This window comes from Dromiciops gliroides, chromosome 1 (genome assembly GCF_019393635.1).
Source record: "Dromiciops gliroides isolate mDroGli1 chromosome 1, mDroGli1.pri, whole genome shotgun sequence".
NCBI classification, from domain to species: domain Eukaryota; kingdom Metazoa; phylum Chordata; class Mammalia; order Microbiotheria; family Microbiotheriidae; genus Dromiciops; species Dromiciops gliroides.
The window spans coordinates 48,935,243-48,949,222 of record NC_057861.1 but is presented as its reverse complement, the minus strand read 5'-3'; the positions used below and the strand labels follow the sequence as shown (position 1 = coordinate 48,949,222).

General features: G+C 48.1%; 1 protein-coding gene across 1 annotated transcript; it reads right to left on the bottom strand.

The window, feature by feature from the left end:
- Nucleotides 1-322: 322 nt before the first annotated feature.
- On the bottom strand, nucleotides 323-12,246 carry ODF3L2 (outer dense fiber of sperm tails 3 like 2). The gene is made up of 7 exons (XM_043990386.1): nucleotides 12,115-12,246; nucleotides 11,413-11,460; nucleotides 9,411-9,578; nucleotides 8,864-9,008; nucleotides 8,237-8,344; nucleotides 3,581-3,694; nucleotides 323-810 (listed from the first exon to the last, which is right to left on the bottom strand). Exons 4-7 carry the CDS (start codon nucleotides 8,991-8,993, stop codon nucleotides 323-325), a joined length of 840 nt encoding a protein of 279 aa, XP_043846321.1. The 5' UTR covers nucleotides 8,994-9,008; nucleotides 9,411-9,578; nucleotides 11,413-11,460; nucleotides 12,115-12,246.
- Nucleotides 12,247-13,980: the final 1,734 nt, after the last annotated feature.

Below are 13,980 nucleotides of genomic sequence, written 5' to 3'. Positions count from 1 at the left end.
AATCCCTGCCAAGCTCGCTCTCTCTCTCTCTCTCTCTCTCTCTCTCTCTCTCTCTCTCTCTCTCTCTCTTCTCTCTTCTCTCTCTCCTCTCTCCTTCTCTCTCTCCCTCTGTTCTCTCTCTCCTCTTTCTCTCCCTCTCTCCTCTCCTCCCCTTCTCTCTCTCTCTCCCCTTCTCTCTCTCTCTCTCTCTCTCTCTCTCTCTCTCTCTCTCTCTCTCTCTCTCTCTCCAAATTCCCAGTTCTCTGCTCTCTCAAACCCAGTGATATAGAGGCCCTGCTTCGACAGAGAAAGAGAGAGAGAGAGAATTGGCATTCGAGGATGCTCAAGCTGTGCTGTTTGTGACCAGAGGGGTAATAAACTTGGAGTGGCGAATTCCCAGGGAGTAAGCAGGTGCCCGGGTCCAGTGCACTGTGACCTGCTCAGGGTTGTGGGCACCAGGACCTGGTGTCTGGAAGAGGGGGCGAGGAGCACAAGGGCGGCCCAACATGGAATAGGCAGGCCCTCGGCGCTGCCTGTAGGCATCCGGATCTGGACACTCATACTGACCCGGCCCTGGGAGCTGGGATGGGTCTTCAGTGAAGCGGGCCTGGGCCGTTCGACCAGACACTGAGTAGCTGGGGCTGCAAGGTTTGGTAAAGATCTGGGAGCCCCACAGAGAGGGCAAGTTATAGCTGTTGGGGGCTGGGACAGAGTCCATCAGGCGGCATCGGGGGATACGCAAGCCCAGGCTATAAGCAGGAGGTCTTGGCTGGTTGATGGGAGGTACCTTCTCCGGGCTGTAGGCGCCAGGGCCAGGTGTCACCTCCAGATCTGTAGAATACAAATGCCTAGAGTCACCCACCCCTGCTGATAAAACTTCAGTTTATCAGTTCAGGCTCCCACTGGATTGGAGCTAAAATTCCAACTTTTCTCTTGACATTTAAAGCCTTTCACAATCTGGTTCAATTACCATTCCCAGACTTCTTTTCTACTTCTCTCATTCTTGCTGTTAGAGAGACAGACTGGGGTCATGGATTGAGTGCTGAATCTGGAGAAAGGGAGACTTGGCTTTAAGTCCTGCCTCAGACGTTTACTAGCTGTGTGCCCCATGGCAAGTTGCTTAAACTCTCTGTGCCTCAGTTTTCTCAACTGTAAAATGAAGCAGTTGGACTTGGTTTCTGAGGTCCCTTCCAGCTCTAGACCTGTGTTCCTATTCTTGCTGAAGAGTTGATTCTCTGCCCCTTAACCATGTCCCATACTCTGCCTACTTCATGCATTTGTGCATGCTGGACCCTCTGCCTAAAAGGGACATTCTTTTCCTGCTCTGTCCCCATCAGGTGACATTCTTTCCTTTATCCAGGACCCTAGTTCAGGTGCTACCTTTTCCACAATCGCCCAGGGAAAAGCATCATTTCCTTCTTTGAAAATTCTTACAACATTTTATTTGAATCTGTCCTTAGTATCTCTCACTACTTCCCTTGTAATCTCATATTATGTTTCCTGGAAGGTGGGATCATTGTCCTTTTTTATTTTATCATCATCACCAACCACATAGCACTTTAGGTTTGCAAAATGCCTCATACGTTATCCCATTTGTTCCTCGTAACCACTCAGCAAGGTAGGTGCAATTATTATCCTTATTTTACAGATGAGGAAATTGAGGCAGACAGAGGTGAGGTGCTGGCACCCCCAACTCTAAGCACAAGAATCCTAAACAGAGTAGACACTCAATACATATTTGTTTAATTGAATGACAACGACCATATCACGGCATCTCAGAGTTGGAAAGGACTTTAGAGGACAGTTGAACTTGTACTTGAACAGGATTATCTCTCCATTAAAGGTGGCTTTTTTGTTTGTTTGTTTGTTTTTAGGCAATTGGGGATCAGCGACTTGCCCAGGATCACACCGTTAGTAAATGTCTGAGGCTGAATTTGAACTCAGGTCCTCCTGACTCCGGGGCTGGTGCCCTATCCACTGTCCCATCTAGCTGCCCTCTCTCTCTCAAAGGTTCTTAACCTGATATCACGAAATTGGATGGGGAGGGGAAAGGGTCATCTTAATTTTCCCTCACCTCTAACTGAAAATTAGCCTTCCCTTCCATTAGTTACCAACTTCATTCCGAAAAGGGGTGCATTGAATTCAAGGACACAACAAAAGTTATGAACCCCAGCTCTGGATCTACCACCTAGAAATAGTCATCCAGCATCCCTTGCTTTCACCTCTGGTGAAGCCTGGCCACAGTCTTTCCCAGCGGCCCCTTCCATTTGGGGATAGCATTGACTGTAAGAAACTTTTTTCCCTACATGTTTTTTTTTAATATTTCCATAAAACTCCCACCAGCTGGTCCTGTGACTTTCCTCAGGGATGAAGCACTTTCAGTCTGATCCCTCTTCCCCATGACCCTCCCCCTCCAGATTCTTGAAGACAGGCTACAATATGTCCCTTCCCCCAATCTCTTCTTCTCTAGGCTGAACATCACCAGTTCTTTCAATTTGATATTCATTCATACAGATGAGTTTTTAGCCCTCATTCCCCTCAGCATAACTGGTCGATTTCTTCTGCTTGTCAATGTCCCTCGTAAATTATGGCACCCAAAAGTGAAAATGGTATTCCACAAGTGATCTGGCCAGACCAAGATCCAGTAAGACCATCACCTTCTTTGGTCTGGATACGATGCTCATTAGCTTGTTTAATTATCATGTCACACTGCTGACTCATTTTGAACTCTTGGTCCCTAAAACCCTCCAGCTCTTTTTCTGCACAAATTCTTATCTAGCCGTGGCTTCCCCATCTTGATGCTGGGTTTTTTGTTTGTTTGTTTATTTGAGCCTAGGTGTAAGATTTAACATCCGCTTCATTAGTTCAAGGTTCTGTAATTTCATCCCTGTGGATCTGCCCCCCTTCAATTCAGACCACCACATATCTACAACTTGGAAAGTTGTGGAGATTGACAAATTCACCACCCTGTGGTGAATCTGATGATAAGCCTCTCCAAGTTTAGCTTAGGATGGGGAGGAAGCAGGATGCTAAGAAGATGGAGAACAGCTGAAGAAGTGGATCGAAGACTAAAAACATAGGACTGTTTACTTCTAACGTCCAAAGGGTCATGGCAGGGCAGGGGGAATAGAATTGTTGTGTATGGTGGCGCAGTGGATAGAGCACCAGCCCTGGAGTCAGGAGGACCTGAGTTCAAATCTGTCCTCAGACACTTAACACTTACTAGCTGTGTGACCCTGGGCAAGTCACTTAACCCCAATTGCCTCACTAAAACAAACAAACAAACAAACAAAGAATTGTTGTGCATGGCCCCAGAGAACAAAACTAAAATAAATGGGGGGGGGGTGTTATGAGGACATGAGTTTCAGCTTAGCAGAAGGAAGAACATTCTAATCATCTGAGCTGCCCCATAATGCAATGGGTTTGTCTTGATAGGAGCTCATCACTGGACTGGAGGAATCCAATCTGATAGTGGCCTCAATGATCCCTTCTCACTCGAAGGATCTATAAACCACATTGGGCAAAGGGGGATACCAAGAAGCAGAAGAGCTTGGCAAGAGTCTGTAGGAGAAACAGGGAGCCAGATCCCTGTGCAACTCACCTTTGGGCTTGGTGCGGGACTGCAGGGAGTAGGCAGGGGCACTGCTCCGACCAAAACGGGTAATGTTGGGCTGCACGAAATAACAGGGCCCAGGGCTGGAATCTCGTCGGGTCACTGGAGAGAAGTGGGGAGAGAGGCCAAAGCCCCAGATACCAGCCCCCTTGGCAACTCCTAGTAGGCACAGCCCCTGTATGCTTTGCCCCTCTTTCTCTTGCCCTATCCCAGAGTCCTTGGGTCAATCTCAGTCCTGACTTTTCTAACACATTTTCTAATTTCTTAAGTATTCCACCTTACCCATCGAATATTTCCTGTACAATTTGGCCTTCTTGTTACTCCCCATATACAAAATCTCATCTCCCACCTCCTTGCTTTTGTACAAGCTATACCCTCTTTACCTCAGCCTTCTAGAAAATCACTCAGTAAATCACCTAGTCAATCACTCAGTCAGTCAAGAAGCATTTCCTCTGTGTGTGTGTGTGTGTGTGTGTGTGTTTTTAAAAAGCACTGTGTTAAGAATGGGAGATACAGGGGCAGCTAGGTGGTGCAGTGGATAGAGCACTGGCCCTGGAGTCAGGAGGACCTGAGTTCAAATCCAGCCTCAGACACTTAACACTTACTAGCTGTGTGACCCTGGGCAAGTCACAACCCCAATTGCCTCACCCCCCCCAAAAAAAGAATCGGAGATACAGGGGTAGCTAGGTGGCACAGTGGATAGAGCACCAGCCCTGGAGTCAGGAGGATCTGAGTTCAATCTGGCCTCAGACACTTGACACTTACTAGCTGTGTGACCCCAGGCAAGTCACTTAACCCCAATTGCATCACCAAAAAAAAGAATCGGAGATAAAAAAAAAAAGGGCAAAAAATAGCTCCTGCCCTCAAGGTGCTTACAATCTAATGGGGGAAGCAACACGCAAATAATCAGCTATGTACAGTTTGTATTCAGACTAGATGGAAAGTAAAGTCAGAAGGGTAGCAAGGATCTCCTCCAGGACCATCTCCCGGTCCCTGCCCAGTCCCCACAGAGCCCCAATTGCTTTGCATTTGAGTATGCTTTGTATTTTCTTAGCTATGTACATGTTGCATTCCCCACTTGACCCAAGTAGAATATAAACTCCCTGAGGGCAGGGTATTCTGTCCTCAACTCCTAGGACAAAGCCTGGCACATAGTAGGCATTTAACAGATGCTTATTAAATTGACTTGAATTGAATCGAATAGAATTGAATCGCTACAGTCCAACTGTTCCTCAGTCCAGGTGTCTTCCTCTGCCCTCCACATCAAGACATCCTACGATAGCAGCAGCCCCTCCTTCTAGAGAACTTCATGGTTTATAAAGCATTTTTCTCTCAATGGCCCCAGGGGGGTAGGGAATGTACCTGTCATTATACCCACTTTATAGAGAAGGAAACTGAGGCTCAGAGAGGTCAAGTAACTTGTCATGGATCACACAGTAATAGGTGACGAAAACAACAATATTAATAATAATAGCTAGCATTTATATGGCACTATATTTTTTTTTGCAAAGAGTCTTACAAATATTTGTCTCATTTTATCCTCACAACAACCCTAGGAGGCAAGTGCTATAACTATCTCCATTTTACTCACATGTTGTATTCCTCACCATTTCTCCATTTTACAGGAGCTAAAACTGAGGCATACATGGATTAAGGGACTTGTCTATTTGTGCCTGTGTGCAACATCACACAACTATGTATGTGAGGCCACATCTGAACTCAGTGGTCCAGTGTCCCATCCCCTGTGCTGCCTTGCCACCTTGGCTTTATGCATCTCTGTTGGCATATGAGCCATTTCATATTAGAGACAGCGGAGAGATCTCTGAACTTGCAGTCAGGAGATCTGAGTTCCAGTCCTGGCTCTTCCCCTTCGTAGCTTTGTGACCTGGAGCAAGTCCTTCCCTGAGCCTCAGTTTCCCTACTTGTGAAACAGGGATAGAAATGTTTGCATTTCCTATTTCACAGAACTGCTGTGAGGAGAGCTTTTAATCTCTATATTGACAACAGCTAATAATAATAATTTTTATTTTTTTTTGTAGGACAATGGGGGTTAAGTGACTTGCCCAGGGTCACACAGCTAGTACCACGTCAAGTGTCTGAGGCCGAATTTGAACTCAGGTCCCCCTGAATCCAAGGTTGGTGCTTTAACCACAGTGCCACCTAGCTGCCCCCGCTAATAATTATTATTATAATAAATCTATTTGCATGTTATATTCCCAGTAGAATGTAAGTTCCTCAGGGGCAGGTACTATTTATTTCACTTTTTCTTTGTATCCTCAGAGCTTAACATAGTGTCTGGTACATTTAATAAATACTTGTTGACTGGTGGATGAGGAGAAGGATGAGGATCAGCTATTGAAACTATTAGAAACATTTGCATGGTGCTCTGAGGTCTGCACAGAGCTTTATATGTATGAGCTCCATTGGTTGGCACACTCACTTGCATCCTGTGCACACAACATCCTGTACACAGAGACAGTAAACGCTGCAAGAGCAGACCTTGCCCATCTCTATAGTGCTGGGCCCCTAGCCCAGGAAGTAATAATAGGTATGCTGTGAGTGCTGATCAGATTTCAGTTTAAGCACAGATGAAGTAAGCACACATGACACATTTATTTTTGTGTGTGTGTGTGTGTGTGTGTGTGAGGCAATTGGGGTTAAGTGACTTGCCCAGGGTCACACAGCTAGTAAGTGTTAAATGTCTGAGGCTGGATTTGAACTCAGGTCCTTCTGACTCCAGGGCCAGTGCTCTATCCACTTCGCCACTTAGCTGCCCCACATGTCACATTTCTAATTTGCATGCCCACTAAGAAGACATCCAGGGGGCAGCTAGGTAGCACAGTGGATAGAGCACTGGCCCTGGAGTCAAGAGGACCTGAGTTAAAATCTGGCCTCAGACACTTGACATTTACTAGCTGTGTGACCCTGGGCAAGTCACTTAACCCAAATTACCTTGCAAAAAAGAAAACTAAAACGATACCTAGGTCTGTGATTTCTAGACAGACTCACACAGAGGGGATACAGGGGCTTACACATGTCCAGACAAACATGATTTTGCACAAAGAACAAAGCATGTGCATATGTGTAAAGGTCACACTTACATCATGCTTCAGGTGCTTGTGATGTGTGGCAGGGTTGGGGGGGCGGCACAATTGACTCCATTTCACAGATGAGGTAACTGGGACCCAAAGAGACTGAAGGTTTCAAAGGGAGTCAGTGGATAAACTAGAACTTGAACCCAAATCTTTCAACTCCAAGGTCAGTGTTTTTACTATGATGATTTTTCTAGACACATACATGCACACACTCACACACATGCATGCAGATAGAGACATGTAGATGTGCCTGCAAATACATGTAAGACAGATACCTTCATTGTATAAGTGCATACTCAGGCACAGATAATAAATGCACCCATTTATACAGCACACACATGTATGTGCATACATCATAGAGAGGTACAGATACATGCAGATAGGGACATGCAGCTGTGCTTGCAAATATGTGTGAGGGAGATACATGTATTGTATGAGTACATACACAGGCACAAATAATAAATGCACATATACAGATGACTACATGCAGCCACACAAATACATACATGCATGTATACATACATACACGTACCAATCTATATATATGTGTATGTGCAGAGATAGTACGTATTGACACAGAAATACACACACACACATACATACCTAAGTGTGTATGATTAAAATCAGGTAGTCAGTAGCTGGTAAGGAGGGGGGAAGGAGGAGAAAGGGCATTGGGCTTAGGAGGAGGGGGCTTGGGCTGGGCCCAGGAGCTGAGAGGCCCAGAGAAGGGTAGGATCGGGTTGGATACATGGCCCTGGAGCCCTGTGACAGTGCCCAGCAGGGCATTCAGGTGTTCCTGAAGGCCAGCCAGAGCCCAGGACCACATCTGCCCCAGATCTGAGCAGTACAAAGACAGCAGACCTGAGAGCCAGTGAGATCCAGCCCAGGCACGACCTGGCCCACCTCCATCCCCTTCCAGCCTCCCACCCCCTCCCTTCTTCACAGAAGAAGTGAGCCTCCAGCTCCTCTTACCCCCCAACTCCCCTTACCCCCCTATTCCTCTCCTCTAGAAAAAAAAAACCCTTGGGGTCTCCAGAGCCAAGGAGAGGGCGGCCCTTCCTTCTCACAGAGTCAAAGTCCATTAGAAATCCCCCCACTTCTCCTTCTGCTCTCGGTGGACCCCCTGGAAGGCCTGGGGCTGCCCCACCATTCCCCATATCTCTAAGCTCCGCCCCCCCCATACTCAGAAGTGGGCAGAGCCCCCCACTGCTGCCCTCAGGGACAATGAGGAGACCTCGTCATCAGCCCTTTCCCTGTTCTCTCTCCCCATCTGACATCTGTCTTCCCACATCCTCTCTCCCCACCCCAACCCTGCCTCTCTCCTTAGCTGCCTTTAACTTGTCTCATTGGAGTTTTTTGGTCTCTTCTCTCTTCCTGTCCTTTTTCCTCCCTGTCCTCTCTGCTCACCCATCCTCTCCACTCCCCATACCTACCTTCCCTCCCCACCCTTCAATTCCCTCCTCAGATCTCTCCCTCCCCCTCCCCAAATCTCTCCTCTTCCTTTCTTGCCTTCAATTCTCTCCCGTAGCTTCTCTTCCCCACTCCTTACCATCGCTGGGCCTGCTGAGGAAGGAGTACGCTGGGCTAGCCTTCTTGGTGAAGTCATGGCTGATATAGCCCACGGTCGAGGGAAGACAGAACAGGTCGGGCCCCGGACCTACAACCCCATGAAGGGGCCCCTCAATTCAATTCAAGAAGCACCGGGAGAGGTGGGGGATGCCCTCACCCTGGGCTATGGCTTTGCTCTCAGGGCCCTTAAGAATGGGGGGCCCTTAGCCCCAGGCGGGAGCTATCACAACCCACCCACCGGAGAGGGCCCCCCCCCATTCTGCTGGCCCTTAGCTGGTTCGGTCTTCATAGGTCAGGTTTGGGGAGAGGGGAAGGGAGGGAGTGAAAGGGAGTTTCTGAGAGCCTTAAACATTTCCTGATCACTCCCCTCCCTCCTCATTCTTCAGGCTCATACCCTCCCACCCTACCCAGCACTGCCAAGACCCCATAGGAGAAGCCAGCCAGTCACTCAGAGACATGTGGTTTGGGAAGTCCCTCTCTACCTAGGCAGACTGGGGCATGGGAGCCGAGGAGGGTGTGGCTTCAACCCATTCTGGTGCTTAGGATCTCTTCTGTTGTGTCCCCCCCCTCCCATCTCCTTCTACTGAAGGGCCCAGCGGGCACATACCAATCTCACACGTAGTGATCCCCGATGTCTTCTTCTGGCCTGTCTCACCCAGCTGGCACACGGTGGCCCGTCGGGCCAGAAGAGCACCAGGCAGGCGGGGAGGAGGGGGTCCACAGCTCAGGGTGCCCATGGTGGAGGCAGTCCCCTGGGGATGAGGAGAACCAGGGAGGGAGGCGGTCTCTAAACCCACTGGTCCTGGGTTCTAGAAGTTGGAGGGGGGGCCGGGGCAAGGGGAGGGGGCTGGAGCTGCGTCCAACCATCCACCACGAAAGCCTGCCTGTGTCTGTCACACTGCCCCAGGTTCCAATGGAACACTCAGGTGGTGGCTGGCAGTAAGCTGATCCCTGTTCCGCTCCCTCAGGCGCCACCTCCCATCCACACCTGCAGCCCCAAACCTGCTATTAGCAAAGGGAGTGGACCACACAGGGATCTCCTTGTCCCCCAGAAGTGTGTCTGTTTCCTATGGCAGGGGGAGGAGGAGGTGGTGGCTGAAGGATCAGATCCTGGGAGCCTGGCAGCCTGGGCTTCCTAAGGGCAGGAAGCTCACCCATCCCGAGGGAACAGGGAGCAGGGATTGAGTTTCTGCCAAAATGGTGTGTCCTCCGGAGAAGAATTGGGTGTTGCTACAGCTCCTGCCTTACAGGGAGGCAGCATAGATGATGTGGTGAGCAGAAATCCAAGGCCTCCAACTTCCGGGAAAGTTGCTAGATGTTCCCTGTTGGAGGACAGGGAAGTAATAGGCACTCTGAGGTGGGACAAGAATGCCACTCCCAAATGTAAACTTTTTTTAGAAGTCAGAAAAATCCTTAGAACACAGATTGTCAGAATTTGAAGGAAGCCTGGAATATCAACTATCCAAGCTGGGAGGGCCCTTAGAACATGGAATTTCAGAACTAGGAAGACACAGGATGTCAGGGTTGGGACTAGGAAGAACTTGGGACACAGGATGTCAGGGTTGGGAGGGCCCTTAGTACCTAGAATGTCAGAGCTGGGAGGGTCCTTAGAACATAGGATGTCAGAGCTGGGAGGGCCCTTAGTACCCAGAATGTCAGAGCTGGGAGAGCCCTTAGAACATGGAATTTCAGAGCTAGGAAGACCCTTGGGACACAGGATGTCAGGGTTGGGAGGGCCTTTAGAACCCAGGATGTCAGAGTTGGGAGGGCCCTTAGAACCCAGAATGTCAGAGCTGGGAGGGCCCTTAGAACCCAGGATGTCAGAGCTGGGAGGGCCTTTAGAACCCAGGATGGCAGAGCTGGGAGGGCCCTTAGAACCCAGGATGGCAGACATGGGAGTGTACTTAGAACACAGGATGTCAGAGCCGGGAGGGCCCTTAGATCACAGTAGGTCAGGGCTGGTAGGATTCTTTGTGAGCTAAGAAGCCTCTTTAATCAAATTCAATTCAATTCAATAAATATTAATTAAGCACCTACTATGTATGTAGTGGCACCACATTAGATGCCCTGCTACAAAGAAAAAAAAGAGCCTGTGCTCAAGGAGTTTACATTCTACTAGAGATGAATGACATGTCCCCAAATAAATAACCACCTTCTTTTGGATGGGCCCTGTAATTTCATTGCTATTAGGAACTTTCGGCATTTATCAAAGCAGGTATGAAGCCCATGGACTATTTCTCCCATGTTTGTTTGTTTTTTTCCATGGGGCAATGGGGGTTAAGTGACTTGCCCAGGGTCACACAGCTAGTAAGTATCAAGCATCTGAAGTTGGATTTGAACTCAGGTACTCCTGAATCCAGGGCAGGTGCTTTATCCACTGAGCCACCTAGCTTCCCCCCATGGGCTATTTCTGATCCTAAAGTCACTTGGGGCTGGGCCAGAGTCAGGGCTCCACCTTGGCCAGGTCAAGGTAACAGAAGCAAACTTGACCCAAGTCTTCTTGACTCTAGGCCCAGCGCTTTATGCGCTGAGCCACCTAGCTGCCCCCTCCAAAATACATATTAGATAAACACAAAGTAATTTAAGGGGAAGCACTGAAAACTTGTGAGGAATCAGCAAGGGCCTCTTGTAGGAAATGGCCCTTGATCTGAGCCTCGGATGCTGTGAGGGTTCCAAGAGATGAACAAAGGTAAGAGGGAGAGAACTCCTGCTATTAAGAAGGTCTGGGTAGAGGCAAAGAGGAGAGAGATGGGAGGTCATGCACACCATAAATGGGCTGTGATGTGTATGAGGGGGAATAACATGAAATCAGTCCAGCGGTGGGATGGAGCAAGGTGGTGAAGGGCTCTCAGTGCCAAACAGGGGAGCCTGCATTTTATCCCAGAGGAAATAAGAGATTTGCTGGAGGTTTGTGAATTTAGAAATAGAATAGCATGCTAGACTTAATACTGGAAGTCACCTTAGAGGGTGTGGAGTCCAACTCTCATATTTTATATTTGAGAAAAAATAAGACTCAAGGCTTACCGCAGTCATCGGAACCCTGGTCACCTTAGAACCCCAAATGTCAACATTGGAGGAAATCCTTGAGACCCCTGAATCTGGCCTTTTTCTAGTAAAGGAGGGGAAGCCGAGGTTCAGGGAGGTCAGTGTACTTACCCAAGGGCCTACAGCAATTTAATTCATGGTACAGACAGGCTGGAAAGGCTGCCAGGGGTGGTGAAGAAAGAGCTGGCCTCAGAGTCAACAAAAATTCTGTGTTTTCTTCCCTGAAAGCTCCCTATGCCAGTAAAATTATAGTTCTGTTTAAAAAAAAAATAGCCTGCGGGAAGCTAGATGATGCAGTGGATAAAACACTGGCCCTGGATTCAGGAGAATATGAGTTCAAATTCAGCCTCAGACATTTGACATTTACTAGCTGTGTGACCCTGGACAAGTCACTTAACCCTCATTGCCCCACCCCCCAAAATAGCCTAGACTAGAAACTGGACCCCCTAACTCTCAGCCTGCCATTCTTTCCACTCCATTGCATTTCAAGGCCACCTCACCTCCACGAGGTCTTCCGTGATACACTCCAGGATTATTTGATTTACCCTCTCTTATCTATATCTCACATCAGGGAGAGCAGGGGTTTTTGTTTTTTTTTTTTTCAGGGCAATGAGGGTTAAGTGACTTGCCCAGGGTCACACAGCTAGTAAGTGTCAAGTGTCTGAGGCTGGATATGAACTCAGGTCCTCCTGAATCCAGAGCCTGTGCTTTATCCACTGCGCCACCTAGCTGCCCCCAAGGTAGAGCAGTTTTAAGAACACTAGAATGGGGTACGCAGAGAGGTCGAACTCAAAAGCTGCCTCTACTACTGACCTTTACTATGACCTCCTTTTCTCTCTGAGGACTTCAGTTTTCTCATCTGTAAAATGGACTTGACCATATGCTTATTTCAAGGGGGTTCATAAAGATCTTGTACTTTCAAAATGAGAAGCATTTTTTTTCACAGAGTATTCCCCCCCACATGATACAATGGAAACTTGCTCCTATTTTCCTCATTCTTTTATGCAAATAAAACCTTTAAAGGGGGAAAAAAAGATCTCATGCTTTTCTGCTTCTAATGCTTTCCTTAACCAATAGTCCAGTCCTGCCCCCCCACACACACACCCGAGACTTGGAAGACTCTTCCATTCCATCTCTCCCCCCTGCCCCCCCCCCAACTCTATAATTTGAAATCCTATTCCTTGTTCAAAGTCCGACTCAAATGGTACCTTCTCCCGGAAATCTCTCCTGACCTCCCCTAGCCACAAGTGGTCTCTCCCTCCTCCACTACACCCTGTTCTAAGCCTTCCAAACACACCAGCTCCCTGCTTGGTATTGCAGTCTTGTCTCACGCCTTTTCAGACACTGAGTTCTCTAAGGGCTGGGTGCCGGTCCTCGTTGATTTCTGTCTTTCCTCCAGCTCCCAGGACAGATTAAGTGCTCGTGGTTGCCCCCTGAGAGGATGGAGAGAAACAGATGTCCATACTCTTACGTGGAACTCCAGTTCCACAGAAGAATGAACCCTGTAATCCCTGATGTGATAGATTAGACAGGGTAATAGTTCTGAAGTCGGCAAAAATGTCTTCAGATCCTGATCCTACTCCGTATGAGCCGTGTGTCTTTGAGCAAGGCACCTCAATCACCCTGGGTTTCAGAAGCCTAGACTAGAAACTGGGCCCCCTAATTCCCAGCCTGGGGTTCTTTCCACTTCAGAAGCGGGTTCCACAGATTGATCTCTCCAGTGTCTCCCTGTGTGAAACCTATGAAATGAGTTGTGTTCTTTCTCTACTGGCCTATACCTGTTCCCTTATTCCCTCTTTTCTCCTGCCTTCTTCCTTCATTCTCCCTCCCCCTTCCTCACCCCACCGCACTCCAACGTTAGCTTGAATATCTTACATATAGAGATACCTACATAAGAGCATGTTGTGAGGGGCAGCTAGGTAGCGCAGTGGATAGAGCACCGGCCCTGGAGTCAGGAGTACCTGAGTTCAAATCCGGACTCAGACACTTAACACTTACTAGCTGTGTGACCCTGGGCAATTCACTCACTCAATAAATAAAGTTTTAAAAATTAAAAAAAACCTAAAAACAAGATCATATTGTGTACCTTGTTAGAAGGGAAAGTCCCAGAGGCAGGGAATCCATCTAGTTCAGGTGAAAGGTGACTGTGTGAGTTGCGAGAAGCAGACCTTCATGAGAGATAGTGTGGAATTCGAAATGACAAGAATAGGTAATTGAGTGGTTATGCCAGGTGAATGAATGAGAATGAGGAGTTACAGATTCCTTGGCACCAAGGTTGTGGGCAATTAGCAGAAATGCGATGGGTTTTAGAAAGGTGTCTTCAGGATGTCCAATCTGAAATGTCTCACAAGCAGATGGAAAAATGGGGTTCAGGAAAGAGACTAGGGTTAGATATCTAAATGTAGGAATCATCCACAAAGAGATGATGGTGGTACCTGTTGGGGATGACAAGACCACCCTGTGAGACAATGTAGGGAATAGAGACAGAGATTGGAGGGGGGGGGTGTGCAATGAGGGTTAAGTGACTTGTCCAGGGTCACACAGCTAGTAAGTGTCAAGTGTCTGAGGCCAGATCTGAACTCAGGTCCTCCTGAATCCAGGGCCTGTGCTTTATCCAGGAGACAAGAGATTTTTAAGGAATGTTACAGGGCTTTTTCTTGTATTTAATGCATTTTAGTG

What these genes read in the sequence shown, in the direction of transcription:
- ODF3L2 (XM_043990386.1), bottom strand. Translation starts at nt 8,993, where the DNA reads ATGGGCACCCTGAGCTGTGGACCCCCTCCTCCCCGCCTGCCTGGTGCT. An exon ending in CCTCAGCAGGCCCAGCGATG is followed by an intron (nt 3,695 to 8,236) that starts GTAAGGAGTGGG and finishes ACTTCTCTCCAG; the next exon opens with TGACCCGACGAGATTCCAGC. An exon ending in GTCCCGCACCAAGCCCAAAG is followed by an intron (nt 811 to 3,580) that starts GTGAGTTGCACA and finishes TGTATTCTACAG; the next exon opens with ATCTGGAGGTGACACCTGGC.